This window comes from Parasteatoda tepidariorum, chromosome 1, assembly GCF_982258835.1.
Source record: "Parasteatoda tepidariorum strain Cologne lab strain chromosome 1, Ptep-v5.0, whole genome shotgun sequence".
NCBI classification, from domain to species: Eukaryota; Metazoa; Arthropoda; class Arachnida; order Araneae; family Theridiidae; genus Parasteatoda; species Parasteatoda tepidariorum.
Genome location: NC_141755.1, coordinates 16,393,544 through 16,412,004, shown reverse-complemented (window position 1 = coordinate 16,412,004; position 18,461 = coordinate 16,393,544). Strand labels below are relative to the sequence as shown.

The window sequence follows — 18,461 nt, the reverse complement described above, 5'->3', positions numbered from 1 at the left end:
GATAAATCAAATCAGTAGAATTTTTCATTGGGAATGAATCTATTTCAGTCTGTGCATTCAAATATCGGTAATCAACACACAAACGAACCGATCCGTCTTTCTTCGAGACACATACTACTGGATGCGCATACTCACTTTCGGATGGTACTATCAGTCCAAGTTGTAGTAGCTCCTCTATTTGACGATCAACTTCTTCCTTCAAAGCTTCTGGAATCCTAAAAGGTTTCTGTTTCTTCGGAATACTTCCTAGTTTTAATTTAATGTTGTGTTCTCCAACATTTGAGATTCGTGGAACACCAGACCTAAGGTTGGAATGTTTTCGAAGAATTTTCAGCATGTCCGTTCTCTTATCTGGATCTAGATGCTTTAGGTCTACATCAATGGCTGGATCGGGATTTACTAGAGCAATCCTCGGGACGTTTTCTATGTCACCAAGGTCTATATCAGCGTCGTAAGTAACTCCTACGTTATTTGTTGATGCTTTGAATTCTCTTATTTTATTAGCGTGAACATGTTTGATGTTGTCGTCGGGAAGTTGCACTAAGTAGCTATATGTAGATTTTCTTTTAATTATAGTTGCAGGACCTTTCCATCTGGCATAAACTTTGTTATCACTATCTGGAATTAAAACAACAACGAGGTCTCCTTCGTTAAACTCCTTATGTCGAGTTCTCCGATTTCGATAACAAGCATACGCTGCTTGCTTCCCAGCAGCAGTCAAGCCAGCAAGTTCGGCTGCATTTTCTAACTTCATTTTCAAGTCATTCAGATAATCAGTGACAGATTTCAATGGACCAATTGGGATCAATGTTTCGTCGGTCAACGTTGACTTCAATATAGACAATGGTCCGGTCGGACGTCGTCCGTAAAGCATTTGGAAAGGACTGACGCCGGTAGTAGTGTTCGGAACCTCCCGGTAAGCCCACAGCAGGAATGGAATATGCTTGTCCTAATCTTTTGCATGTTCTCTCATAGTATGGTGAATCATACCTTTCAAAACAGCGTTAAAGCGTTCCACCAGGCCATTTGAACTTGGATGACCAGGAGTTGAAAATCTGAGTGCTGAACCAAGTCTACTTAAGAACTCCTTCGTCAGAGCAGAGGTGAAATTACTACCCTGATCGGTGGCAACTAGTTTGGGTATCCCCGTACGTGAAAATATCTGAAGTAATGCATCACATGTCGATTTCGCTGTTAATGTCTTCAGTGGAAGGGCTTCTGGCCATCTAGTGCATTGATCCACAGCACATAAGACGTATTTGTGACCTCGGCTGTTAGGTTCCATGGGGCCTATTAAATCCACATTTATAGCTTGAAAAGGTTCATCGGGGCGTGTAACTGGCGTAATTGGTACTTCGTCGAACGGTCGCTTTTTGGCTTGTAATTGGCAGGCAACACATGTGCTACAAAATTCATCGATGTCCTTCTTCATGCGAGGCCAATAAAAGGAGTATTTTAACTGTTCAGCGGTCTTCTTTTTACGTAGGTGACCTCCCCATAAGCTTGAATGCGTTAGTTTCAAAAGTTGCTTCCTTCGTGATATTGGAACAACAAGTTGATCTACATGTTCACCTAAAATTGTATCTCGATGATATAAGTAATTATCAATTACTCGGAATCTATTAATTCCCTTTTTAGCATCTTGCCAACAAGAATTCAAACTGCTGTCCTTTCTCTGCTCATCACGAAATTTTTCAGAGTCAGATATTTCGTTCTGATTAGCCATCTCGTTTACTTCAGCTTCAGTAGTCATGCTTGCACAACATTTTATAGTTTCTTCAACCGTATCTTTAATCATTTTCTGGATTTCCCAATTGTCATCTTGATTATCGTATAACATACTAAGATTGATATCATCATCTATCGTTTTGTCGCACGACAACTCACCATTTAGCATATTACATTCCAGTTTCTTATTTTTGGTTCCGCCTTCTATTAAATTTACAGTCTCAATATTACAATTTAATTCATTTAGAGCACTTACGGATAATAATAAATAGCTTGACAAATTAGGTACCATGGCACAAGTAATGTAAATTGGTCCTCAAAATTTCATATCGTCTTCACATTTAGTTACTGGCTAGTTTATTAATGGAGCTTTTAAAGTTTGTCCGAAAGCACATGTTAAAACTACACTTCCATGCGGTGTCTTGTATTTTTCTGGAACCAAACAGGTCTTGACAACAGATATTTGTGTACCTGTATCAGCTACCGCATTCAAGATGTTAGAGTCTACTTTTAATTTTATTATAGGCAGTGCGTCAACATAATTATTTTCTTTATCGTTTTCTTCACCATTTAGAAATTTGACACGAGCTGTTAAAATGTCATTCGGAGCATCCTTTTCTTTCTTTTGTTTAAAATTAACATGTAGAAGTGTTCCATGAAAAGGAGAGTTGCAAATATTACAGAATAGATTACAATTCCTACGACAATTTAATTCATAACAAACGAAACATCTGTTGAGCTCTTTTAATTTTTGTTTCTTTTCAACTGGCGTCAAGTAACAATTTTCATATTCATGTTCATTTTTACAAAACAAGCATAGAGAGGGAACAAATTTTAAATTAACCCGACAAATTTTAACATTCATTTTGTGAAAAGTTTTACAAATATCGTATGTTATTTTATAATTTCATAATTAACAAAGAAAAAATCTGTCTTAAGTTTCGATGGTGCATAAGATTGACAATGTAATGAATAATTAAATCTTCATTTGTTTCAAAAGTTACAAAAAGTTAAATCAAGGCGAGATTTTTGAGTCTTATATATAATATATATATATATATATATATATATATATATATATATATATATATATATATATATATATATATATATATATATATATATATATATATATATATATATATATATATATATATATATATATGAATTGGTGCTAGTTTTTATAAAGTCGTTAGACAAAGTAATATTAAATTGCAACCCAAAGAAAAGTCATACTAATCAAGTAACGAATTTTCCAAGGGATGCTGCAACTGATTTAAAAATCTCGCTATATTAATAAATTGTTAATCCAAAGCTTCATTTAGCTACGTTAAACTCTTATAAACATTGAATTTCTACGACTTATTTTTCCCGTTGAATTATAGATAATTCTTAACGGTAAAATAAAAGGAAATTCTATATTCGTATTTTCCATTGAAAAGAATATTTTTAGCATTATAACTAATAGCATATAACTAAGGGATAAGGAAAAATATAGCATTGTAACTAAGGATATGAATAATATAAAATGTTAAAAACAACTTTTAAATTTTACAAGTCGTCAGACTATTTTTTATTCCAGAAATATTTTTTCATCTCTTATTCTATTTAAAATAAAATACGAAAAATTGAAATATTATTTTAAAAAGATTCCCCGATATTTTTTTTTCTTTTACGTTTTAAAGTGCCTTTTATAACAAAATACGATACATTAAAGCACTTTTCGTAAAGTAAATTTTTGAAAGTTGTTTAAAGTATGAAATTTCATTTTGAAACATTTCTTAAAAACTATTAAATGGAAAATTTTTATGCTTGCAATTTTTATGCTTGGAAAAACAATCTTAATTTTACGCTCTGAATAATTATTAAGTTTCTCCGAAATTTATTATTGCTTATTTTTTATCTTGTTGATGTTTTGATTTTATTATCAACGTAAATGGCGAATTTAGAATTCTTGTTATTTACTTTATTACACCATAAAAATGTGTAAAAATAGCTATGAAAAACTAAAAATAGTCGAATTTAAAAACAGTATATATTCAAAATTGAGGCAACACGTACTTATTTTTGAGCAAAATGCATAGTCCCAATGCAAAGAGATGTGTAATGGAGAAATGTGTAAGAAGATGCTGAATATTAGTTCGGTTTTTTTGGAAGAAAGTGTGCCTGTTCGTAATCTTTTTGGGCAACAATTGATGTGATCAGCTGAAAAATAATTGTTTTCTTTAATTTTTAAAGTAAGTTTGAAGTTTATTTTATTTTATGTATGATTTTAGATTCAAAACAATGGTTATCGTTACTGATTGTACAGCTGATATAGAATTAACTAAATAATCACTTTTGAGAACATATTTGTCTTCGATTTTAAGCTATCTAGGGCTGTAAAATTATACTATGCGCTACACTGTAAAAATGGATGCACAAGTTTCACGATACTTTCTTGGTTTTTGAAGAAACCGTTTCTTGGTACATGTTTTGAGCAAACATTTCCTCAGAGTGACACAATAACTATCTTCACATCTGAATGAATTTCGTCAAAAAAAAAAGAAACATTTTAATATTTCGTAAAACTATTTTTTTTTTCAAAAAAAAAGAAAGAAAGAAGCTATAAGTGCTTAATGTGTATAACTTTTCTGATAATCATTTTATCCTGGTCACCATATACCTGTATCAATACTGCTTTAAAAGCGCAAGAAAGACAGATAGAACAGAGAGATAAATTAAACCCATACCCGCCTCGGGATTCCAACCCTGGATCTTTCTCCTAACTAAGGCCAGTTCATTGACCACCATACAGTCAGCTGGCTAATTTAGTCAATTTATTTTCGACCGTGAAGGCTGCATCGTATAGTTCTGTCATTTTAGTAAACAATTTCTCACAATGCATTACCGTGAGGTTTCGAGTTGAGGAAACATTTGGCACATATTTGAGAGCTAACGTTTCGTCGCAAATCACGTGATTTCGTGACGAAATGATTCACAAAATTAACGAAATATAGCTCAAAAATTGCTGAATTGTCAAAAGCGAAAGTTTTATTTCTGAGATTGGAGGACCTTGAAATATTTATTTATCTATCAAGCCTGTAAGTTGCGTTATTCAATAGTGATAGCCTGTCCGTTGAAATTGTAATAATTTTCCAAATTTCTCTTTTTTATATATTTATTAAACAGAACAATAGGAACACTAAACATAAACACAAATAAACATAAAATTTTTCTGATTGTGCATTATACATTCAAATCGAATTTTTCCGACCCCACGAGATGTTTATCCCGCCAGTTCAAGATTCATTCTGATTGAATTCTCCCTCGGTTAGGGAAGACGCCTAGCAGAAATCCCTTTTGTGGGGATTTAACCTTATTCGTGGCTTGAGTTGCCACATCCTCCCGCCCCGAAAGAGAGTTCAAAAACAATTTACAAATAGAAATTAAAATTATACTAATACTAATTCTACATTAAACTACGAAATTAACAATTCACGACATAAATAATGAATCATACAAAAATTTATGAAAACAATATCAGCAAAAACCCATAATTAGAATAAAAACAGTAACTTATTCATAATCAACTTGTAATTTGTTACTTACTCATTTGATGCAATTTCTAAATTATACAATAACTGTACTGGGCGTTTTGAAGGCCTGAAGACGTTTTCACAGAGACTGATCTTACCTTGCCATCTCGACCCTTGTGGCATTCAAGAATTCTTCCTAACTTCCAAAGTTGTCTTGGTATTTTCTCGTCACCTATTAAAACTATATCATTTACATTAAATTCAATGTTTACATTTACATGTTTGTTGAAATTTGCACCTTTTAACAGAAGAAGATATTCCCTTTTCCATCTTTTCCAAAAATTATTTAGAATCTTTTCCCTATACAAAAATCTTTTTATCAAATCCCTTTTACCTTTAAATAATTCAAAATTTGCATTACCTGACCAATTAGGTAAAGCTGTTAATCTTCTTCCAGTTAAAAAGTTAGCAGGAGTGAGAGGGAATAGTTCATTAGGTTCATTATAAACATACGTTAATGGACGCGAATTAATTATAGCTTCAATTTCTGCCAAAATAGTTTGCAATTCTTCAAATGAAACAAATGATTTCCCTAAAATTTTCTTTAATGCGATTTTTGTTATTCGAACCATTCTCTCCCAGTATCCTCCCCACCATGCAGCACGTTCAACGATGTACTGCCACTCTATACCCCTTTTGCTAAAATAGTTCTGAACTTCGAGTTCATTAATGTTCATGTATAGTCTCTTTAGTTCAATGTCAGCACTTTTAAAAGTTAAAGCATTATCAGAATTTACAATCCGGCAAATGCCTCTTCTGGAGATAAATCGTCTGAATGACAAAGGAAAATGTTCTGTACTTAAATTCGACACAACTTCTAGGTGTACTGCTCGCGTTACAGCACATGTAAATAATGCGATGTGATTTTTATCATGGTCCTTTGAGTACACAGAACCAGCAAAGTCGATGCCTACAACTTCAAATAGGTTGGCTTCACAAGTTCTATTTGCAGGTAATGGAGCAATTACCTGAATTCCATGTTTAACTTTAAATCGTCTACACTTAAAGCACTTATTCAAACAATTTTTTACAGCTTGCCTGCCTCGGATTATCCAAAATCGTTCTCTCAATTGCGTAAGTGTATCCGAAACACCAGAGTGACACAAGTTTTTATGTTCTTTAAATATTAAGAGTTCTGTAAATTTTGTCTTATTTGGGATGATAATTGGGTGCTTTGATTGAACATCGAAATCTGAATTTTGTAACCTTCCTTTTAAGGCTATTAAATCATCAGCTGACAAAATTGGATTTAAATCGCATAATTTCGAATTTGGATGTATGGGACTATTGTTTTTTAAATCCAGGTATTCCTTTTCAAATTCAATTCGTTGCACAACTTTAATCCAGTAAGTTTCCGCGTTGGTTAGTTCACTCGCTGCGATTGCTCCTATTCTCTTTTCGTGCGCTGCCTTACAGTTATGAATGAAACGGAATATGTATCCTGTAATTCTGAAAACTTTGTTTAGGTCACTATAATTATCAAGATTCAGTAACGGCTGAATAGATACAGTTTTTAAATGTAAAGTTACAACTTTTCGTCTCTCTCCTGCAACGTTATGCAAGTCAGGACAAGAGGCGCTTTCATCGTATGGGATATTCCTTTCTTTTAGCCATGGAGGTCCCGATAACCAAACAGTATCGTTTAAAAGAGCTTGTGCATTCATTCCTCGTGTAAGTTTACCTGCAGGGTTATCTTTTCTGCTACAATGATGCCAATGATCCGGATTGGCTTTTTCCTTTATTTCTATCACTCTGTTTCTAACAAACTGCTTCCAATCATCGGATTGTCCCTTGATCCAGTGTAGGCAAATTGTAGAATCTGTCCAGTAGAATATTCTTTTCTCATTTAACTTAGAGAAAGTGTCTTTAAGATAACTTCCAATTCTTGCGGAAATTAATGCTCCCATCAGCTCTAACCTCGGTAAAGTAAGCTTCTTTAAAGGGGCTAGGCGAGATTTAGACATTATAAAGCTCGTAATATTCTTCATCCGGAAATAAGCTACAGCTCCATAACATTTAGGACTTGCATCGGAAAAAATATGAATCTCTAATGACTCCCTACTCTAATGACTACAGTTCTTCGAAATATTGCCTAGGTATTTCCAAGTTTCGAATTATCTTTAATTCGTTATACCAATCAATAAATGTGTCCTTTATTTCAGTGGGAATACACTCATCCATGAAATGCCCTTTTCCCAAATCTGTTGTAACAAAAGCTTTATTCTAATACTGAAGGGGTTCATTAGTCCAATGGGATCAAAAAGCATACCGCATGCTGCCAAGATAATTCGTTTAGTTATCGCCTTGCGCAATCTCAGCTTTTCAAACTGTCAAATGTCGAATCTAATGTTGTCCTCAACATTGTTCCAGATAAGTCCCAAAATCTTTAAAGGTTCGCCTAGTTCTTGAGATGTTTCTCGGCAATCTATAAAAGCTTGTTTCCATGCTTCGCCAAGAATCGGAGAATTTGTTGTCCATCTACGTAGATTCATGTTAGCTTGTCCAAGAATAAATATCATCTCCTTACTCAAACGAAAGGCATCCTGCACGTCAGAAGTTCCGTCGATCATATCATCTACATAGAGTTCATGGAGCATTTCACACGCTTCACCATAGTCTTTGCGATATTCTCTATGTGTAATCTTATTGTTGCTGACAACACAAATGAACTACATTTAACTCCAAATGTAACCCTTTTGTATCGAAGAGTTTGGATATTATGATTGCTGAGATCGAGATTAGGACCCTTTTCTTTTATCCACGAAAATTTTAAAAATTCTCTATCTTGTTCTGCGATCCCTACTTCCAAATATGCACGCTGAATGTCAACGCAAATTGCAATTTTGTGCAATCTGAACCTCAAAATAATTTTTAGTAAATCCGGGTTTAAGTTTGGACCGCAATCTAAACAATCGTTTAATGACAATTCCCCTTTACCCTTTGAAGATCCATCGAAGACTACACTAACCTTTGTACTGTCCTTTTGTTCGCGTACTACAGCGTGATGTGGGAGAAAATAACCTGTATTTATATTTTTATCTAAATCCATTTCTACCCTTTCAACAATTCCTTCCCGTACGGGCTCATTTATGATCTCATCGTATTTTAAATATAATCCCTTATTTCTCTCGAATGTTTTGTTTAAACTAAATAAACGACGTTTTGCAATTTCATAATTACTATTCAATTCTCTATTATCCGCCCTCCATAATAATCGAGTTTCGTATCTTTTATTTGAATATGTCGTATTTTGTTCAAACGATTCCAAAATTTCTTTATCTGACGGAGATAGTTCCTTATCTGCATTTATCCCGATTGCTTCCAATGACCACAAATTCTTAATCCTATCACAGTCTAATTCTTCATTTTCAACAAATAAATGATTGACTGGCACCTCCGGTGAATTGGATTCCTTATCCTGTCCTTGTAGTAAAGCTCCAAAAATACTACCCACTACGATCAATCTTTTACTAATTCTTACGTTCCTTTCACGTAAAATTTGTGATATGTAATCCGAATCAATTGAAACATGTATATTATTGGAGGTACTAACATCAGCTAATTCAATCCCCATTTCTATAGCAATATTTCTAACCCATTGTGACGGAATGTTAATTTGTGCCGAAGTAATCGAGTCGATTACCACCGCTTGTATTTTTATCTTTCGATTTGAATTTTTTATACTTAGTAATGTTAATTCGACCACATCATATGTGCCCTTTTCTGCGATTTCATTTCCGAATGTATAAATAATTAATGATTCTTTATTAATCACTTCTAAATTTAATGACTCAGCTATTTCTCTTAAAACGAAATATTTATTCGCCCCTCCGTCTAACATACAACGCAATTGAATATTAACTCCTTGTTTTGTTTTGCATTCCGCCGAAAAAGTTTGCAATAAGATCGAATTAGAAGCGCTCCTCTTTATTTTATTTTCTTTAGAAGAAAGAGAAATCATAGACGATATAGCATTTTGAGTTTCTGGGATTCCCCCTTTCGAAGGGATTCCCCCTTTTTTCCCCCTTGCACGGCGTCAACCGCTGGCGCCGAAACATTTTTTCTTTCATTATGTTCGTTCCCATTACAAATTAAAGAGTTATGAGAAGAAGAATTACACTGTTTGCATTTTTGATAATTCCTATCACAAAATTTACTAAAATGATTTTGAAAACATATAAAACATAAGCCCTTAGACATTAAAGCTTTCTTCTTCTCAAACACATTTAACAAGCAATCGTGACTCATATGATTTTTAGAACAGAAAATGCATTTTAAATTATTCACATGTCTATCAGAATAGGAAGTATTAAAGTTTCGCTTTGAATTGTAATTTGTTTTCGCGTAAGAGTCAAATTTATGAGGGTGTGAATATCGTTCTTCGATGTGTGTAGCTAAAACTGCGGCGCTAGATTTATTGTCCAAATAATCATTCCTTTTAGTGTTCGAATAATGAGGCCTATCAGGGTAACTTTGATCTGTTTTATTTTTAAATGAATAATCTCTAACAGTTGCATTCTTAGGATTCGCTAATAATAATGCTGCTTCTCTGCAATTTACCTCATCTTTAATAAATTGAAGCAACAAAGAAATATCGAATAATTCACCTGTTTTACGCTGCCGATTAAAATTTAAATTCAATTCCTCGGGTAATTTTTGTAGAATTACTGGGCATAGGAGATTACTATAAGTTCCTGCAGCTACTCCTAATGATTGTAAAGATCTAATTTGGATTTCTATTGCGTCATACATTTTTCTTAATCCAACAATATTATTACAAGATTTAACAGGATCTATTAATAACAGTTTATGCATATGTGTTGACATTATAATATCAGTTCGCCCAAATCTATCTTTCAGTAAATGTATTGACGCGTCATAATTTTGATCCGTAAGTGAAAATCCCGATACTGCACTTAATGCAACTCCTCCTAGATAGGATTTTAGATATGTAAACTTTTCTATTTTTGATAATGAAGTATTATTGTGTATTGCAACTTCAAAAAAATACCAAAAATCTAAAAAATAACTACAATCACTGTAAAAAGTTTGAATATTTAGTTTCGGGAGTTTGACAATATTTTTAGTTTCGTTTTGAACGTTAGAAGTATTTTGTACGTTATGTGGTACAAACTGAACAGAGTTATTTAAGGCCTGGTTTCTTAGGACAGGACGCCGTCAGCTGGAAATCAGCGCTAACCTCTGATTGGTCCATTTGTGAGTTTGATAGTATACGTCATCGAACGCTCATCTTGAACTATAACTGCCGTCCAACTCAACTGCAGTTGGATTACAACGTGACGTTAACCACAGAAGCAATGGCGGACAGCATCCAACAGTACATTGAAATCAGCCAAGATTTTGATATTGACATTAAACATAGCTTCTTCATTAAACATAGCACTCTTCATTTAGCTCAGCTATAATGTGTTTTTTCTTGGGCAAAGTCATTACTTGTTCTCTAAAACACTGGTCGACAATAACAAAATCAATACAAATTCAAAATAAATATTTGTTTACATTATTAACGCATGCGCAATGAGAGATAATGTCTGCGTTAGACCGACTGCTCAAGCTGAGCTAACAAAAAAGTATTTTTTGGCGTCACTTCTACGTCAACTTTCCGTTGACGCCCAGATAAGGCGCTAGTTCTAAGAAACCAGGCCTTGAGCTAACAAACCAGTATTTTGTTGGCGTCAGCGGGACGTCATAAGGCGATTGTCCTAAGAAACCAGACCTTTACATTTGCCGCGACATTTGTCTCGCTTATCTGAATTACACCTTGTGGTTTAACAATTAAATTTTCTAAATTCCTTTCTATTTTCGATTTCGCTTCAATACCCTTATCTTTATATTCTTCACTTAAATCTATTTCAGCTGCCATATCTTTTATTTCAATTTTTAACTGCACTTCCTCATCAGCTTTAATTAAATCATTTAATTGTTCTGTGAGCTGAGATTTTAAGCTCAAAAGCTCATTCACTTTCATTTCTTTCGTGTATTCATTCGAAATTTCAATTCCTATCGTATTTTCTATCTTAGTTAAATGCTTACTAAATGAAATTCTTAACCTTTTTCGTTTTTCCTTAATTCGTTCTAAATCCATTTTATATATTAAAGAATTCAATAAATTGGAACAAAGAAAAAATGGACCTACCTCAAATCTCAGCGTTTCACTATCTGAATATATTTTCATCGACAATATTTATTCCGTGCCATTCAATGAATGTTCGTAATTCATAGATTCCTCGTAATAGTCTTATGGATTCGTAATTTATAAATCACCACAATTTCATAATTCCATACTAAATCACGTCCGGTGGTCACCATGAAATATTTATTTATCTATCAAGCCTGTAAGTTGCGTTATTCAATAGTGATAGCCTGTCCGTTGAAATTGTAATAATTTTCCAAATTTCTCTTTTTTATATATTTATTAAACAGAACAATAGGAACACTAAACATAAACACAAATAAACATAAAATTTTTCTGATTGTGCATTATACATTCAAATCGGATTTTTCCGATCCCACGAGATGTTTATCCCGCCAGTTCAAGATTCATTCTGATTGAATTCTCCCTCGGTTAGGGAAGACGCCTAGCAGAAATCCCTTTTGTGGGGATTTAACCTTATTCGTGGCTTGAGTTGCCACAGACCTTTCGGGAGCACTTTGAGAAAAAAAAGTCCACTATAAATTCCAGTTTCTGATACGTCTGTGTAAATACGGAGCCATTCGCCTTCCGAGTATAATTCACTAATCATAACGAAAATATAATCTCACAATTCTCACTAAAAGTAGGTGAGGAGAGGAGGTCACGAGTCTTGCACACAAGGTAGCTTAGAATGTTCCTGACATCTCCACTTTCACCACATTGTTAAAATTTTCATTATAAAGTTATGGTAAAATAACTGGCAACTGTCTGTCCATCCGTTTAGCCGTAAAGTTTACGGTAAAGAACATTTTTTTATCCGTTATGGTTTTGAAACTATTTACAAAAAGTATGGTTATAAAACCATGAATACAAAACTATACGGTCTTTTAACCATTTACAACTAGCATTTTTCAAAAACGTAAGGGAAATAATTATTTAACTAGACATGGGAGCTCTGCTTTTCGTAAGGCAATGGGCATTAGTAAGTGCCGGACACTGGAAAGGAATGGAGGACATATTTTGGCCGGTTTGGTAATATTCTGCCGGTCATGAGACTGACAGATAAGCCCACTCGGCTATGATATTTACGCAGTTGCAAAGAACTAAGTAGCTTCGATAGGGGGTTCTAGTTGTTGCGATAAAATTCTGGTTGTTCAACCGGCTGTTTAGGTGGAAGCAGTTAACAAACAGTTTTTCTCACGCATAACAGTTTGATTACCATTTTATTTATGGTTATTTGGCTGTTTGGATCAAATATAGCAAAATAACCATTCAATAAATTGTTATTTAACCATTTTTTCCGAGAAATCTCTAACAGTGCAGTGTTTAGAAGAAAAAAATTGTGGAAATGTATTATTAGATGATAACTGAAATTTCAAAATATGCTTTTTAAATAATCATTCATTACACTTAACTAATTATATTACCGTCTTGATTTAGTATGACTCACATTAAAATTCCAAGTAACAAATAAAGGAATTGAACAATATTTCCACGAGAATTAAACAGGAAAAGATTAAATGAAACTGTAACAACGATTGATATGCTTTTTTTTAAAAACCGTCGCCACCAGTGGTGATGTTTTTCGATAGCTGTTTATGAGTATGAGTTGTTATTTATTCAAGTCCCATCCCTAAACATCAATATCGTGAAAAACATATTTATTTTTGGAGAAAATAAATAAAATATAATATGCCATGGATAGAAGATATTTCTTGCCTGAAAAGAAAATGTCGTTGCGAAGAAAAAAAATAGTTTACAAAGGATTTGTTCTATCGCAATTGGAAGTTCTTTACACAAGCAAATCCAACATTAGATGTTTGAATTGTTATTGGCGTGAGTTAAAATTAATATTATTCAAAATACTTATTTTTACCATTAAAATAACAAATATCAAATTTTTTCTGAAGTACCAAACTAAATATTTCCGTTATTAAGTATAATTGACCATTAAACTTTTAGGCTAACAACATTTTTGAAGTAGTATAAATGAGAAAAACTATTTTAAATTTATTAGACATATAAACTCAAACACTTTTAAAAGAAGTCTGATGACTCAGCTGATTTCCATTGTTTACGGACCACTACAAACATAATTTGCCATTCTTTTTTCTTCAAATGTATCGCCATTTATCGTATTTAGGTTTTATCATAAACCAAAATTTCACAAACCTATCGAATAACTAGAGGTCTTAAATTTTAACCACATCCTGCTGACAATAAAAGGGTAAATTATCTTTTGAATGTTATGCGCAATATATATGGTACTTTATTGCAAAATTGAATTTATAGCCAATCGAAATTCTGACTACTTTTCTGCAGCTAGAGTACTGTGATTTTAAATCCACCTCAAGTCTTAAGAATAATACAAGATTCAATCATTTTCTAATCACGGTAAGCAGAATTTTCTTTCTCTCGTCAGACAAATATCCGGTCACTTTCCGAATAGCTAGGGAGCTCTAATTTCTATTGCACTTAGGAGTCTGATATAAATATACAAATTTCAATCGTCTTCAATTAACTACAAGTAGAATTTAATGCCGGAGGGAACTTGTCATCGAATTTCATTCTTCCGAATTTTTCATTGAAATTTCAGCTCTTTTATAAGAGATGGACATTCCGCTATTAGTCTTTAGGTCAGCTGTAAATACATCCCCTCTCCAAACTTAATTGTCTGTTTCGGTTTCAGATTCCCAGCGAATGGTATTTATTTCTGTGTTCGTCTTCTTTAAAGTGTTTTGGCTTATTTGAGTGGGGACCGTACTATGGGGACCGTACTTCTTAGAGTGTGTTAAACTTCTATATTTTGAGGGTTAGAAATCACAATCCGTTGTTAAAAAGATATATTTACTCAGAGAAAGTGCATTTTTGTGTCTGATTTTGTAACTTAAAACATCGTCTACTCTAATTATTTAGCATAGCTAAGGTCACCCCCTTGAACCACTAAGATTGAGTCCCAGAAATTAAAGATCCGATCATTAGATCAAAAGTTGTTTTATAGTGTGATCCGTCTATTGTTTTATGCATTGTACTTATTTTTTTGCCTCATATCCTGCTTTTTAAACAGTTATAAAATATATACATTCTGTTACCCAATCATTTATTTATGACATGCTGATGGGGAAAAAATTGTGATAAAGGGATATATACTGTTACAAGACACCTGATATTCCTACAAACGTTTTTAATGTATTTTTGTAAACTTAATCTATGCAAAAAACGAAACATTTCGTTACTTTGTGACAAAATAAAAATATAGAACACGGTAAAACTCCAAATAAAAATGTGAAACTAATTTAAAAGCAACCGTAGTATGAATAAATCATTAAGTATATGAGCAGTTAGGAATTTTTGAGCAGCTGATAAAAAAGGGAAAATATAAGATTGATGAATTTAATGACTTATTTTTTCGAAAATTCGCTTTAATATTTTTGAAAATGCTCCGAACATTCCGATTCAAATAATAACGAAAAAAACTTTGATAGAATTAATTTTTTTTCCCAGTCTCATTTGTATGCTAAATTGAAAGTTAAGTAGCAACAGATGACATTTGTACTCTTTTTTTTGTACAGAAAATTAGTCTCAATTTGTCTCATTTTTTCTGTCTTAACAGTTTATTTTCGATATAAGTAGTTTAAAAAATGGTAATTATTAAAACGATATATTTTCCATTTACTATCTTAACAATCTAAGTGTATTTTTTAAAAGTATTTTTGATCATCTTTTTTTATTTAAAATATATGAAATATTGCATGATTCAAAAGAGTTAATTTCTAATAGAGATTCTTACATAAATATATTGGAATCTTAGTAAGGTATTTATTAGAATCATATCCATAAGCATGCGTTAAACTTTCAATTATATCAGTTGATTAATTATTTCAATGCAATTTGCAAACCAAAACTTATAGCACCATTATTAGAGCTGAATGTATTATTAAACTTGACGAACATAACCTTTTTGGCCGGGATAAACTGGTTGCAGGTTGCTGGACTCTCGTTTATGAGAACGGGAGTTCGAATCCAGTCGGCCGAAGACTCCCGTGTAGTAAATGGTGACTGGTGCACGTTAAATATGTCTGTTATCTTAAAGTCCTCCATGTGCGATAGGTGGATAAATAGATATATGAAAGGGTTCGCTCTATAAACGGGTGTGACGTATGAGTCAAATTTTTAGTCAAAGATGGCGCCACTGGAAAACAAGAACAATCATACCTCTTTGCCTTAATGGCTGACGACGACAACAACAACAGCATAATTTTTATTCGGAAACTAATTTTCAGATAAAATACGACCATTATTGGCCTTTTAGAAAATAACTTGATTCAACGGGGTAAGTGCAAGTGTTGTTGAAGCTAGCAATTTCTGAGATACATTGAAATTTTTTAACAGTGTTCATCTTAAAGACAGAAAACCAAAACTTAACAAAAAAAATTTGAAACGTTTGATAGTTGGCAGTCAAAGCTTCATACTCTGATTTAATTTAACCCTTTGATGCAGAAAAGACACCGGTGTATCTTTTATATAAAACATTTTCTGGCCCTCTAATTACAAATAAAAATATATTTTGCTACTTTTTAATTATAAAAAAACAGTCTATTTATTGCAAAAAAAATTATAATTTAGAAGTGAGTCGTGTATGGAAGATTTTATCTTTAACGTGGAAAATACACCGGTGCTTCATGCTGTATATCATAACCGTAAATGATTAAAATGCTAATTATAATATTTGTCACTTATTTTGACCTAAACTAATGCATAATAAGGAAAAATCAGTATGGAAAATATGTTAAAGGAAATTTTTGCGTCAAAGGATTAACAATTGTGTTCTTTTCTTAGTTTGTATGAATTTGTAGGAACGAGGAATAGCGTTCCTACATTTTTACGGAACCAAAGACAACATCAAAACAATCAGGAGATAATAATAAACCCTTTTATTTTCCGGGAAAATGATAGAGTCACAAAAGCCTCGTGACTAACTTAAAAATGAATTAAAATTCAAAATAGAGTATAACAGGGTAGTAGTAGTTTTGTGGTTTTACAGATGCATATATATACTGGAGAAAATGTGCGATGAATAATTATGACATCAGTATCCTTCAGTCAGTTGCAGTTAATTTCTGACAGCAGGAAGAATATCAGGATGAGAGGTCGCAGGTTCGGCATTCCGATTCGCAGGTCTGATCTAGCGAACTCTACAAATTGTTTCAAATTGTAATATACAATATGGTGATAAAAGTCATGGGATACCTTTTGTCAAAAGGGATGTGTCTCGGGTCCAACAAATATAGTACGAGCCCAAGAGAGGCGCAATTCTTCAATGTCGTGCACTCGACAAGCCACTCGAAGTCGGTCCACGGTTGCCATATTCTATTAAGCCAAATATCGCACCACTGTTGCCTTTATAGTCACGTGATTATTCCACGTAATGTTAGTTCTTTGTTAACACTGATAATCATGTCAAATCTCCTCTAGCTCTATGAAGTGCAGCAACTCAACCTGACATGGACTCAACAAGCAGTTGAAAGTTTCCTTCAGGTATATTAAGCTCTGCAACCTCAATAGATAACCATAATTGCGAAAGTGTGGCGGGTGAAAGACTTTGCGCACGAACTGACCTATCGATTAAATCCCATAAATGTTCACCGTAAATGTTCTCCTAACCAGTCGCGAACAAACTACCACTCCTCTAACCACTCGAGTCGATCATTGGCTGTCATATCCCACTATAGCCAAATTTCGCCGCACTGCCGTTACAGATACGTGGTTATTTGACTCAAGTTATTTAACTGTTAACACAGATAATTCTACACAAACGCTAGTGGTCTCAGTCATTATGAGCGGGTGGTCGGCTACTACGATGTCCATGATGGGAGGTAATGCCTGGAATTAGGTATTCTCAGTTCATTCTTGATACTGTAGATCTAGGCATGTCGAATTCACTCAGGATTTTCGAAATGAAATGTCCCTTGCCTCTAGCAACCATTCCACGTTCAAAGTCTGTTAATTCTCGCCTTGTGATCGTAATTACATCATAAGCATTCTCAGATGAATAAATTGAACACAAATAAAAGTCCTGCTAGAGCAGTATCCATATGTACATTTCGTACTCGACACAACAGTTCGTACACCATCTATATTGTTGCATATTGTAACCCTAATTTTTGTAACCTCTGTTTTAAAACCCAATAACATCAATTACACATGCTTTAATCAAAAGTATTGGATGAGAGCCATTTTTATTAAAAATCAGGCAAATCAGGTAGGGTTGGATTATTAAAGCTTTTGATTTTGTAGTTTCAGGAGATGTTCTATATGTTCAGGATATGTTCTATCCGACAAGTATTTTTTTATTTTTGCGAAATTTTTTTTCTCAAGAGGTGGATCAAAACTGAAGACCCTCTGGGATAATGAGAAAAACGTATCTTTTTACACGCGGTAGACTTTTTTGTGAAATCAGTGAACAAAGACACTGACAATTATTTTGTGTTTTACTACCTCCACACTAACTATTAAGCAATAGATACTTTTATTAGACTTTTGCACTGAAGGTCAAAGACCATTAAAAAATATTTTAAATAAGGATATTTTATTAGGCTTTGGCCATCAACAGCTACTTATACCAGCAGTGAACCGAAACCGTATATATTTCGGTGAATGCATACTTAATGAGTAGTACCTAAAAAATTAACATGCGTGTAATGTATATTTGTCTGAATGTAAGGCTGCAGGAATCTGAAATTTTGCCCAATTTTAGAAGCCATTGTCTTAGACAAAACATGAAAAGTATAAAACTTGCTGGAAAAGTATTTTGCGTTTGGAAGTAGTATGCATCTTGAATTAATGTTTTTAGAAGTTGATGTATTTTGAAGTAATTGATAGGAACACTTTGTTTACTAACAGTTTCAAAGTTATGTATGATTTATGTGCTAAAACAGTTATGCATTTTTTGTACTTACCTATTTAAAATTTTGTAACTTTTAAGCAATTAGTGAACTATG

General features: G+C 33.2%; 2 protein-coding genes across 2 annotated transcripts; both read right to left on the bottom strand.

Annotated features, from left to right (window-relative positions):
* Nucleotides 1-2,080: 2,080 nt before the first annotated feature.
* Nucleotides 2,081-7,270, bottom strand: LOC147816289 (uncharacterized). Its single transcript, XM_087152591.1, has 4 exons — nucleotides 6,513-7,270; nucleotides 5,668-6,302; nucleotides 5,405-5,478; nucleotides 2,081-2,350 (listed from the first exon to the last, which is right to left on the bottom strand). The coding sequence occupies exons 1-4, from the start codon at nucleotides 7,268-7,270 to the stop codon at nucleotides 2,081-2,083; spliced, it is 1,737 nt and encodes a 578-aa protein (XP_087008717.1).
* A 611-nt stretch (nucleotides 7,271-7,881) lies between these two features.
* Nucleotides 7,882-8,880, bottom strand: LOC147816288 (uncharacterized). Its single transcript, XM_087152263.1, has one exon. The coding sequence runs from the start codon at nucleotides 8,878-8,880 to the stop codon at nucleotides 7,882-7,884; it is 999 nt and encodes a 332-aa protein (XP_087008389.1).
* Between the last annotated feature and the right edge of the window lie 9,581 nt (nucleotides 8,881-18,461).

Bases quoted from the DNA above. Each gene is read 5' to 3' on its own strand.
- LOC147816289 (XM_087152591.1), bottom strand. From the start codon at position 7,270: ATGTCTAAATCTCGCCTAGCCCCTTTAAAGAAGCTTACTTTACCGAGG. The intron at 6,303-6,512 runs GTTACAAAATTC...CTTTAAGTGTAG, and splicing joins TTAATAGCCTTAAAAGGAAG to ACGATTTAAAGTTAAACATG. The intron at 2,351-5,404 runs GTAAGATCAGTC...TTTAAACAAAAG, and splicing joins ACAAGGGTCGAGATGGCAAG to AAAGAAAAGGATGCTCCGAA.
- LOC147816288 (XM_087152263.1), bottom strand. From the start codon at position 8,880: ATGGGGATTGAATTAGCTGATGTTAGTACCTCCAATAATATACATGTT.